Raw genomic sequence first — 12,905 nt, forward strand, 5'->3', positions numbered from 1 at the left:
ATACCTAGGCAAAAACTCCATCTTGCTGTGCTTTGCTAAACTGTATTTTCTTTGTGTTGGTTTCTTGTTCCTTTTCAATGTTGGGACAATATGGCTTATACCATAGGATCTGGCGAGATGACTCAGAGGTTGAGAGCACTGGCCACTCTCCCAGAGGATTTGTGTTCAATTTCTGGCACCCACATGGTAACTCAAAGCAGTCTGTAACCCTTGTGCCCGGGGATCCAATGTGCCCTTCTAGCCTCTGCAGGCACTGTATGCCCTTAGTGTACACACACACACACACACACACACACACACACACACACACTTATGCACATACACATGTGCACACACATGCACACACATGAATACACACATACACACAAATATACACACACAGAGAGAAACATATCCATACACATAAAAATTTAAAAAAATAAAGAATTGTGCCATAAATGTTTTAGTCCTTAATACATAGAAAAATATTTAATATAGGATTACTGTTGATATGTGATTTCAGAAAGCAAAAAGAACCTTATATCAAGATTAAATGTCACCTTTAGATACTGAAATTAGTTGGGGCACAGTTTTAAAGTCAATATTAGTGTACCAGGTACTTTATAAAATTGATTACAACTTCACTCCACTGAATAGTTAAAAAAATTGTATTTTCATTTGAAGTGGCATTTTAAAACAGACAACTTGACAAAATGCTTTCTAAATAAAAAATTATTGACAAATCACTTAATTATATACACATAATCCAATCACTATCAATAATATAATTATATGTCTAGAGAAAGAAAACCACCAGATTAAGGAACTAGAAGTCATAATTTTAATTTTGACAGGAAATATTTGGCTTGACAAATACTAAAAGAACTATGCTCCCTTACTTGAAGTAATTTTTTATGTTTTTCTTCCCAAATGTAAAACATGTTTTATAATCTATTTCTGTAGTATTGAAGGAAATTAATATTTCTTAATATAAGATTCCATTCTTTTATACAACTGAATTGAAAATGTTTTGTTCAAAAGGCTACAACATGTCTGACACTTAAGTCTTACAATATGAATAGATAGAGCTATTTGGCTTTCTTATGAACTATTCATGGCAAAACAATAAGATGATTTTAATGATCTAGCAATGTGTATATTCCAAGATCATTTATAATCAAGCATTCTCATGATTTCTAATGTGAAAATGAAAAAAATCATAAAAACTAAATATGGCAAATTTGCTAGCTTATTTGATAACCCTGAAACGATCAGAAGGACTAATAATTAAAAGTTTTAAAAAACCACATCTCTACTTCCGTAAGTATACCTTCAAATCACCTCTTGTCATTTTCTGTGGAAAATTATACTTGGAAGATACCACCTGCCTTCTGCCCATTCCGTGAGACCTTGAAAGCAAGCAGTCTATGTACATGTCCCAGAAGTCTTGGGCTATGTTTAAGAAGATACTGTAATGCCCGGGCCGCTGAGATTTTTGCAAGAACAACATGAAATTCCAGAAGGCATCCACGCTGTGCTCTATCTTGAGTTCCTTGAGGTCGATCAGTGTCAGGGAGCACCTGTTCCAGCACTGAAGATCTACGTCCTCTGTGATGTCTGGACTGATGCCGGCAAGCACTCCCTTTTGAAATTCAAAGTCTGCATTTGTGACACTGAGCAGCATGATGCAGCCCAGGGGAAGGTAGACCCATCTCCTTGCAGCAGAACCCATCCTGTATAGAGAAATTTAAAAAAAGTATTCAAACTGAGAAAATTAGCAGTATGTTTTATGGCACAGTTGGATGTGTTTGTTGGTTTTCCTCTGAGCTGCTGACTTCCTTCGAAAGGGTATTATGCTTCTGGCTTGACAGCCAAGTGTCTTTGGGAGTCATTGAGATCTGGTGTATGTTTGTGAAGATGTGATGGTCACTTCATCATAGGCTTTACAGCTGCAGTAGTCTTACTGGCATGTGTACCTCTTTCTCCCTGTACAGATTAGGACACTTCTCAGGGATGTGGCCTCCTGTGTCCCTGTCCAAGAGCATTAAAGTACAACTCATTCTACATGTAGTTAGGAAAGGTTCTGTTGGGTATTAATTGAATTATTAGAAATCTGTTTACCTGGCCGGGCGTTGGTGGCGCATGCCTTTAATCCCAGCACTCGGGAGGCAGAAGCAGGTGAATCTCTGTGAGTTCGAGGCCAGCCTGGTCTACAAAGCGAGTTCCAGGACAGCTTCCAAGACAATACAGAGAAACCCTGTCTCGAAAAAAAAAAAAAAAAGAAAGAAAGAAAGAAAGAAAGAAAGAAAGAAAGAAAGAAATCTGTTTACCTAATGGCACTGGATATCTCAAGTATTCCCCTCACCCCACCCCACCCCTTTTTCCACTGAAAAATATTTGTTAAACCTCCTGTCTTGTGAATTCTGGTGTTTCCTACATCGTTTGGAATAGGCTAGAGATGAAGATGTATCTCTAAAAGGACAGGAAAATAAGGTGGACACAAACAAGTATGAAATGGTACAGGGTCAATTACAGTCAGCAAATACTGACTAGTGGCTTGTCTGTCACTTTCCCTGTCAGTTGGTTTCTCAGCAAATAGACCTAGAACACATGGGTAAAGATCAAAGACTAACTTGCCAATAGATTGCCACATATGCATTCTTCCGAAATGGGGACAATCTGAATGCTTCTATACACACCAACACCTCAACAGCCAGCTCAGACAGATGACTGGGGTAAAGAATCCGGAACCCAGAACCCAGGGCTCGTCTCCTTTCCGCACACAGCCTTTCTCCTCCTCTCTTTAAAAGAAACTAATTTCTTTTTAAGGAAGAAAGAAACTTAAACAATATTCAGGTCGTTTTACACAGTCGGATACCGGGCAACGTGAGCTCTCAGTGGCAGGTGACAGTTCTAAAAGGGTGTGAGGGGTAGGCTCCAAGACTTTCCTCCCCCTCAATTGGTTAGTTTCCCGACCAACGCCCTTCCCACCTATGGCCGCCCCGGTGGGACCCAGGAGAGTGACCCCTCCCGCGAACCGGGAAACCGAGTACCTTCGGTGGATGTCCATGGCGCGTCCCGGCACGGTGGTACCCGAATGCGCCTCCTCTGGCTGGGGGACGGAAAGGATGTGTCCGGGCAGGCTCCTGGCTGGGGGACCGGAGGTGACAGGGCAGGCTAGGGACGTCCCACCCCAGAAAGCAGGAGGAAGGTGGAGATGGTGCTGCAAGAGCCGTGGTCGCAGGGGTTGGGAGTGGGGACCCTTTGCGCTGAGCTGGCCCCTCTGCTGCGGAAGCCTCTCTGGAGCCAGCCTTGGGACCGCGCTCCTTTTCTAAGCACGGAGCTAGCCCACACAGTGGATGGCCACGCCCCCTGGGGGGTCCCCGGACACTGCCGCTCCCCCTTGTCACTGCCTACCCAGGCTTGACTTCATCATGATCACCTCTTTCTTCCTGGCTCCCTAGTTTCTGTTCTCTGTGTCATCCCTGAGCTGTCTTCTCTCCCTGGGCACCCAGCGACAGCGCCTGTGTGCAAAGGAGAATTCTCTTAAGGCTGGAGACCTGTTAAAAATCCTAAAGCTCCCTGATGGGTTCTAACCTCTGGCTAATCACCATTTAAATTATTAACACTAACCTATCCACAAACTCAAGCATGACCTCGGCTGTATCGAAATGTGCAGTTTAACTCTGGGAACGGTTTTCTGTAGCCTTCAGTAGACGGAAGACTTAGAAAGTCTCTTACATAGTATGTCTGTAGTATTGTTGCCTATGGTTCCAGCCTTGATGCATCGTTAGGACAAATGTGAGAGGCTTAAGCCTGTTTCCTGTGTTCAAACCCCATGACAACGGTCAGATGACGTGATAGAAAATCAAACCAAATTCCTGATTTACCCGTTCTTCTCTTTAGGTAGGTCTCTTTTCCACGCAGCTAGGATGGAGGTGAATTCCAACACCCCAATTCATTGTCGCTTCCTCTCCAACTAAAACGGACCCCTCCATCAAGTAAATGGAACGAATAGTTCTTTCCTGGTCTCCTCGCCATATGCGTGGAGTTTTAGCTTGGGTAACCAAAATACCTCATAACCTGCCCTTAAACCTTTCCTGTGTCCCTCCTGCCTCCAGGACTAGCTCCTACATAAAACAGTTCAGAAAAAGGAAGATTTGTTACTCAGATTTTGTAGGACATGTGTAAATCTATCTCACGCCAATATACTTATCCAGCACTTCAGGTGTCTCATTCCACAATTCATGGATTTTTCATAGTAGACAGATCAAAAGTTATCTAATGTAGTACCTCATCTGAAATTGAACCTTGTACTCTTCTATGGAATTCTCCCACTCACCAAAGCTGCTGTCCAATTTCACATAATTGTCTCTCTCTCTCTCTCTCTCTCTCTCTCTCTCTCTCTCTCTCTCTCTCTCTCTCTCTCTCACACACACACACACACACACACACACACACACTACCTTAAGAAAGGAATTTCTCATACTTTTCAATTAGTGTTAGCTATTCCGTAGTTTCTTCTAAAATTAATTAGCTATTGTTTCTGCTAAATACCATAAAAATCCTATATCTTTGTTAGAAAATAATTTTCCAAAAATACTTCATCTATATGCAAAGATTGCATATGAAGAGCTTTGTAGGAAAGTTTAAAATATACTGTGATGGGTGATAGTTGATATATTTCTTTCCAGTTCCTTTTCTCCATGTTTCACTCCCCTTATATCACTACAAAATACTTGAAATATAAAGTATTACAAAATACATATGATAACAGTGACATTTTCAATAAACAATGCTGGGACTACTGGTTGTCCACAGAGAATAAAATTGAATTTAGATTACCTCCTCATAATGTCACAAAAACTCAATCCCAGGAATATTAAGAATTGAAATGTAAAAAATTAAGATGTCATAACTCTATGATATGAAACTTGGAAAGAGTTTTCAGTGGTAAAGATAAAAGAAAAATAACATTTGACTAATTCAACATTATTCTTATACTACTCAAAGTTAAATAAAGAAAGAAAAACAGGGCTTCAGTTGTAGATAAGAATACTTAACTACCATGCCTGAGGGTCTGGGTTCAATTCATAGTACCAAAAAATAAATAAATGAAAGGAAAACAAAGATTTTTTGAAGAAATTATAAAGGGTAAGCTATTTCAGCACATATCACCATAAGGGAATTGTGATTATGTGTGGTGATGGCTAACTAGTGTGGCTGGCTTTGCATTCTGATCTTCGATGGCTTTATTAGATCATAAACAATATATCACCACAATTAAGAGCCAAAACATAACAACTTTGTGTGGGATCAACAAGAAAACAATGAACGTCCCAGTAGAAATCTGAGCTCTTTTTGTTTGGTTTAGTTTTTTGAGAGTGGATTTCTCTGTGTAACAGCTCTGACTGTCCTGGAACTCACTTTGTAGAACAGGCTGGTCTCAAACTCACAGAGATTCACCTGCTTTTGCCTCCTGTGTGCTGGGATTAAAGGCATGCGCTACCGTTGCCCAGCTTGAGATCTGAGGTCTTAAAAAATATTTCTCAGATAACGTAAATAATGAGCACATAAGCATATTCATAATGTCATGCTAAGAAAGTAAGTACAAATTAAAACTACAATGAGATATTAAATCATACCCACCAAATAAAATATTTGATAAGTCTTAGAATATCAAGTGATGGTGAGCACAGCAAGTTCATTAGAATTCTCCAAAGAGCCAGAACCGAAATACATAAATGGTATTTCATAGAAAGGTGTCCTTCCTCTCTCTCTCTCTCTCTCTCTCTCTCTCTCTCTCTCTCTCTCTCTCTCTCTCTCTCTCTGCTCTCGCTCTCTCGCTCTCTCGCTCTCTCTCTCTCTCTCTCTCTCGCTCTCTCTCTCTCTGTCTCTCTCTCTCTCTCTCTCACACACACACACACACACATATAAAGATACAATGTGAATGATTGACTCCTGTGTAATGTGCAGCTAGAGGTTCAGGACAGCAGTGTTAGGGTTCAAGTCTGAGCCCAAAGGCCTGAAAGCTACATGAGAACTAATGGCTCAGCCCACAAGGTCAGGAAGAGAGCCAACTCACCCTTTCTCAGCGTTTTCATTCTCTCAGACCCTCAGTGGACTGGATGATACCTGCCCACCTGACTGGAACGGTAAGGCAATCTGTTCTGTTCAGTTTGCCTTTTCAAACACTAATCTCACTCAAAATCAAACTCACAGACTCACCCAGAAACATTTACTAAATGCCTTGACAACCCATGGTCCGGTTCACACATGTAAAGGCTGTCCTGGAACTAGCTCTTGTAGACCAGGCTGGCCTCAAACAAAGATCCGCCTGCCTCTGCCTCTAAGTGCTGGGACTAAAGGAGAGCTCCAGGAACACTCTGCTAGCGGCACTCTTACATAGTACTAGGAATGCTGTAAGTTGTATAATTAGACCATAAGTGGCAGTATAATTTAAGTCACAGCAAGCACATAATCTTTTTTTTTTGAGAACTTCAAACATTCTGTAGCACATTTTGATCACATTCATGCCCATTTCTCTCCTCCAATTTCTCCTCTAGCCACCCCCCAATACTATTCCTCGCCCGGCTTCATGTCACCCTTAGAGTCCACTGAATTCCATTTGGTGTGCATGGGTGTCTCAGGCAATCTACTGGAGCATGGGTAACCTCTCAAGGAATGCATTCCAGAAGAAAACAGACTTTCCTTCCCTTAGAAGCCATTGAAAAACCTTTCAGTCTTTCTCTCAGGATCCTGGCCCCAAAGAACACCAGGGAGCCGAAGTTCGCTGCAAAAAGCAAGAGGATTTTTATTAAGCCGGCTCGCCGGGGTTCAGCAGCCTTGGGAAGGAGTGAACCCCGAGCAGAAATTACAGCAAGGCTTTAAAGCCTAAAACCGCAAACGGGGTGGTGGGGGTACAAGGGGAATTTGGAAGTTGGTGCCAGACCTTCATGAATCACGTATGCTTGTGGCTATCTGGCTGACTGGCTTGTCATCTGTCTCAAGCAACGTCTGTGCCCTGACTGAACTTTGTGACCGACCTGGAACCGTTAGGTCTGGGGAATGTTCCCAAGTCCTTGAGGACTGAGGTCTGGGAAATATTTTCAAGTCCTTGAGGACCACCAGGGGAAGATGTTTAAGTGTAGCTGCTCACGTCCAAGGACGGGACAGCTTAGTAATTTTCCAACTATTGGGGAGCTAACTGTTGGGGCTCTTCACCATCAATTGTCAGTGGCTCCTCAATTAGTAGTGGAACTTCATGAATCACTCCTCCACCCAGACAGGGATTTGGGCTGATTTGATCTCTGTACGGGTCTTGAACATGTAGGTCCATCTTCTGTGAGTTCATATGTGCAACGACACTCATCGTTGTGTCTGCAAATACTGTTCCAATGCAGACATCCACTGCCTCTGGCTCCTATGTTCTCTCCTCCTACCTTTCCCATGGTGACCCCAAGTTTTGTGAGCAGCTATCCCATTTAGAGCTGAGCACTCATTATTTTCTTAGTCTCTGCAGACTGAAGAGTTGTGCATCCCTGTATTAATCACCTTCTACTGTAAAAAGAAGCTTCCCTGGTGCGGGTTAAGAAATGTACTACTCTATGGGATTAAAGATGGAAACTTAAGGAACAATTATTACTATGTCCATTTAGCCAGCTAATATCACTAGGTTCTCCCCTGGGGCCTAAGGCTTAGTCAGCCCTACGTTTTTGGCCCAGTTAGCAGTATCAAGACTGAGTTCTGTCATCTGGAATGGGTTTTAAAGCCAAATAGAAAGCAGTTGGTGGCTCCCATGGCATTCCTGCTACTATTGCTCTAGTGGCTGTGTCTCTCCAGGACAGTCTTTGCTGTAGATCACAGGGTTCATAGGTGGGTAAGACAGCTGTTTGTTTTTCTACTAAGTATCTAGCTTGATTGCACCTTTTAGCACTATGAAAGCTAGCCAGTAAGGATGAAGTTTCAGGTTGGTGCCAGCATGTTTCTCCATGCCCTATGACTCAGGTATGTGGTATCTTCAGCAACAGGCTCTCACCGTCAAATTCTGGAAGGCAACAAAGAGCAATAGCTTGTAATGCTTGGGGAATCAATGGAACCTCACTGAACAGCAACGCAAAAAGAAGCAACCTATACCTAGTAATAGGTTTATCTGGTAGCCTATGGTGTCTAAGGGAGGCATCACCCCGCCATTACGCAGTAACTCCATTTAAAACTCTGTGTGTGTGTGTGTGAGAGAGAGAGAGAGAGAGAGAGAGAGAGAGAGAGAGAGAGAGAGAGAGAGAACACTTCCACAGTAGTAGGTTATCAGATTATGTTTTCAAAGGTTTTTAGATACATATGACTTTCAGTAAGTCTTTACATTCTCAGGAACATATCTTGAAGGGACTCTTGCAAATGGGGACAATGGAATATGTAACACAGTTCATAAAAGCAAAGACACAAAACAAGAAAAATCACCATTAATATTAAAATTACTGTAGAATATCCAACAGTATGATGTATTATTCATCAGTGAGATTAATAGGCAGCAGCTATACACTCACACATAACACACATTCGATTTTTCTCTGTATGCACTAATTCAACAATGCAAAATCACAGAAAACATTTTTACAAAGTTCGAAGACATGCACAATTAAACTTTTTTGTAAATACTCATAAGTGGTAAAACAGTTTAATGGGAACACATTTCCAGAATGTGATTGAGTTTGGATATATAAGAGAATTAGATCTGGAAAAGGCACATAGGAAACATCTCTGGATAATGGTCAGGGTGAAGAGATGCACTAACCTTGGGCTAGTGGATAAGAGCTCTTCTAGAGGATCTGGGTTCAAATTCCAGCACACAAATTGTATCATAGAGCTACCTGTAACTCTAGTCCCAGGGTATCCGATGACTTTAACTGACTCCATAGGCACAGGCATGAATGCGGCACACTTGTATACATGCAAGCAAAACACATGAAATAAATCTAAAATATTTTTAACTGTACTTAAGTGGCAGTTTATTATTGCGTCCATTTGGCAAACTAGTAGTATTAGGTCCCACATAGTATCTTTATGTTTATGACTCCTAACTTCATTAATGTTAATACATTATTTCTCCAAAAAATGTGTAAGACAGTATTGTAAATTGGAATACTTGGAAATGCTGTACTTCCTAGGTAGGCAGCGAACACTTGGTGTCTGGTTACACTACAGGAGACGGAGGGAAAAGACTCTCTTTCAGCATGCCTGCTTTGAGGGTGACAAACATGAAGGAGGGAAGAGAAGATGGCTGGTAAAAGCAGTGAATCAACAATGCTCTATGAGAGCTGGTCCTTAATCTGCTGCGATTTCTGAAAATTACCTAGAAATATAATTAGATTTGAGATGATTGTCTTTTGATGGAACATGAATTGCTGCCAGATGATATACATTGGCAACGGAGAGTCTAGATGACTAGGGGACACTGTGCTCAACCTTAGGGCCCATAAACTGCAAGCTGAACCAAAGAAAGAAGAAGATTAAGACCAGTCAGCTTGGACAATCTCTAGGATAGGACAACAGGATGTCCTTGGCTCATTAGATTGCTATGAGGCCAAACATTTTAGAAATTCTCCTAGCACTGTGAGAATTAGATAATACTGATCTGACAAAAAGGGAGCACAGTGGCAAAACTCAAAAGCACACAATGCATCCTGAAATGGCCATGAAGACTGGTTTTGTAATGTGCATCTGTAATCCCACCACAAGGGAAACTGAGGCAAGAGAATCAGTACCTGTAGGATATCGTGAACTCCATAGTGAGAGCCGCTCTCTCAAAAGGGGGGAGAGCATAATAAATTCCTGCACAAGTTTAGACTTAAGAGTTGATTATTTATAAAGTGAAATGTACTACCTAACATACCCATCTTGCCGGGCGTTGGTGGTGCCACATCCATCTCACTTGCCATTCTAATAAAAAAATAGCTCATCAGGAGTTGCAGAGAAGGATCATAAATTAAGAGTTATGCCGTGGTGGTGCACGCCTTTAATCCCAGCACTCGGGAAGCAGAGGCAGGTGGATCTCTGTGAGTTCGAGGCCCGGCTGGACTGACAGCCTCCAAAACAATACAGAGAAACCCTGTCTCGAAAAACCAAAAAAAAAAAAAAAGAAAGAAAGAAATTAAGAGTTATTTGCTGCTCTTCTGTTCCCAGCTCCAATACTCCAATATTAAGCAGTTCACAGTGACCTGTAATTTCAACTCTAGGAAATCCAGTGCCTTTTTCCTGCTTCTATGGGCGCGCACACACGCACAGGCACATGCACACACAAATAAATAAATAAAAATCTTCTTGAAGTACTTTTTTTAAAAAAACCTATAAGCAACGTGCTTTCCAATCCGTTCATTATTTTAAATAATGATTTAATAAAGCATTCCTCATGGTCCCATCATGACCATTCTGTCCCCAACCCATTTCCAGTGTCCCCATACTTCATCTCCAAATTAGATCAAGAGCATCTCTGCCTTCCTCTTTGTCAGCTTTATGGTACAATTAGGTGTCCATCTTCACTAAATCACGAGCCATCTGTTTGCACATTAATATACGTCGTTTCCCCTCAAGATCATTTATCAAAAAGTACACTTACTGGAGTCTTTTCCAGTGGTTGTCATAAGCTACAAAAAATACCTAGGTATTTCTAGTTGATCTCTATTTCTGTGCTGGGAAATTTCAGCTTCTTAGGAACATTGCAGCTCTCAGCAGCTGTCGTCCTTGAGTACTTCAGAACCCCGGGGCTGCCTATACAGAGTTTCCAGTTTAATCAAGACAAAAGCCTACTCACTTGTCCCCCTGCTTCCTCTCTCCCAACCACTCACTTGCAGCTTTGTCAAGCTTGTGTCCACCCTGATTCTACTTTACATGTCCCACTCCCCAGGAAACCCTGCCATCATCACTCCCCACGGCATCCAGAAGAGCACTCCACACACCGTGGGGACATGCTGAGTGCATAATCGTGCTGAATACCTACAAAAAGAATAGTTTTTCCAGTCATTAACTTTCTGACTCACTATAATGAAGGACATTAATTTTCAATATCCACACCTCCCATTCCCTCCGCCGATCCTTAATTACACTGTATTTATCAAAGTGTAATTCAATGACCTTGCTGGTAAAGAGAGCAGGAAACGAGGCTGAAACAAGTCAGTATGCTGTAGAGACAAAAAAAAATGTTCCTTGTCTGATAATTGAGGGAAGAAACAGCACTATTTTTCCAGGAACATAGGAGAGGGTGGAGAAAAGAATACTGACTCTGAGATAAGAGAAAAAGTTAAGGACGGAGGTAAGAAAAGATTTTCAATTCCTGCTTCTTCAAAAGAAGAAGGAGAAGGAGGAAGAGGGTTAGGAGGAGAAGAAAATGAAGAGGAGGAGGAGGAAGATCTTTAGTGTAGAATGCTTTGTAATTATTTAAGAAAGAGAAGGAGATTTTATTAGGATATGACAACTGAAACATTAAAGACATATAAGCATTGTACACTGTAATAGCCTCGTGATAGTCAGGGTTCTCTAAAGGAACAGAGCCTATAGAAGGAGGTGATTGATTGGACTGGCTCACTTAATCGGCTCTGGCAGTCCAACAATGGCTGCCTCACAACGGAAAGCCAAGAATCTGGTAGTTCCTTTGCTGACAAGGCTGAATGTCTCATCAAGGCCTGGAGAACTGCTGGATTTCAGTCTCCTTTAAGCACAAAGAAGCTGGGTCTAATATCAATGAACACCACAGTAACAGGACAGATGAACTTGCTAACAAAGCAAGGCAAGCAGGCAAAAAGAAGAGGTTCTTTCTTCCCTGTCCACCAGGAGGTGCTGCCCTTGTTTCGGGTGGGTCTACTGTAAACACTGATGAAGAAGTCCCCCCAGAAGTGCCCAGCAGCTTGAGGGTCAGTTGATTCCAGATGCAGTCAAACTGACAACCAATATTAGTCATCATGGTGGTCCTGTGGGTGGGGTTCCTTGCTGTTCTTGAGGTTATGTGGAATGAGAGATTGTGTGTGGACTTCCACGGTGCCCGGGTCGGGAACGAGTACAGCTTCTATCGTGTTTTGTTGTTAGCTGCACCTGAATGTCCAGTCTGAAAAAGGAAGTTAAGTAGACTTAATGTCTTTCTCTTCTGCCTTTCTCCCTTTGTTTGTTTTCTTATTTGATTTTTTAAAAACATTTACTTTGATTTTTAATTTTATGTGCATGGGTGGATTGCCTGCATGTGTGTATGTGAACACATGTGTGCCCATAGACACAAGGAAAAAGAGCTGGGTCTCTTGAAACGAAGTTACAAATAATTCTGAGCCGCCATGCCAGTCTTGGAAATCAAACCCAGGCCCAATGGAAGAACAGCCATTGTTCTTAAACTCGGAGCCATCTCTCCAGCCCCTTTTGATTTATTATTTTACAAATGCAAGCATAAAATTAAGCATTAGATTTTCATTAAATAACAACATATAAATTGCAATTAACTGTTGTAGGCTCTATGTCATCCAATTATGCCATCAGAAGCACTTTACTCTTTCTGTGTTGTGGTAACCAATACCTAGCTTCTCAGTATTCCTCACCCTCTCTGACATTCCCAACTTCTAGGACTTTCTAAAAAGAAGGACTTTTGTTCTTCACTCTACCTCTATGTAATAATATTTTAAGTTCCATAGTCTAGTGAGGAATGTGGTATTTGTTCTGTGCCTTGTTTGTTCCAGTTAACATGATGTCCTCTGGTCTCACCCATGCCCCAGCTACCATTTTAATAAAGTGCTGGGTTAGGTGAATCATAGCTTTGATTCAGTGGCAATTCTTTGTAACCATAAAAAATAAAAGAAGTCAAGATTACTCAGTTTTATGTCCTCTCTAATTCTATTTCTGTCATTGCCTTTTGTATCTAGACCGACAGTATGTTTTATATATAATCTTTG

General features: G+C 41.5%; 1 protein-coding gene across 1 annotated transcript; it reads right to left on the reverse strand.

Annotated features, from left to right (window-relative positions):
- Nucleotides 1-1,265: 1,265 nt before the first annotated feature.
- Fam237b (family with sequence similarity 237 member B) lies at nucleotides 1,266-1,711 on the reverse strand. Its single transcript, XM_040735813.1, has one exon. It carries the CDS (start codon nucleotides 1,709-1,711, stop codon nucleotides 1,292-1,294), a length of 420 nt encoding a protein of 139 aa, XP_040591747.1. The 3' UTR covers nucleotides 1,266-1,291.
- Nucleotides 1,712-12,905: the final 11,194 nt, after the last annotated feature.

The sequence above is a fragment of the Mesocricetus auratus genome, unplaced genomic scaffold (genome assembly GCF_017639785.1).
Source record: "Mesocricetus auratus isolate SY011 unplaced genomic scaffold, BCM_Maur_2.0 Super-Scaffold_100051, whole genome shotgun sequence".
NCBI classification, from domain to species: domain Eukaryota; kingdom Metazoa; phylum Chordata; class Mammalia; order Rodentia; family Cricetidae; genus Mesocricetus; species Mesocricetus auratus.

Bases quoted from the DNA above. Each gene is read 5' to 3' on its own strand.
- Fam237b (XM_040735813.1), bottom strand. From the start codon at position 1,711: ATGGGTTCTGCTGCAAGGAGATGGGTCTACCTTCCCCTGGGCTGCATC.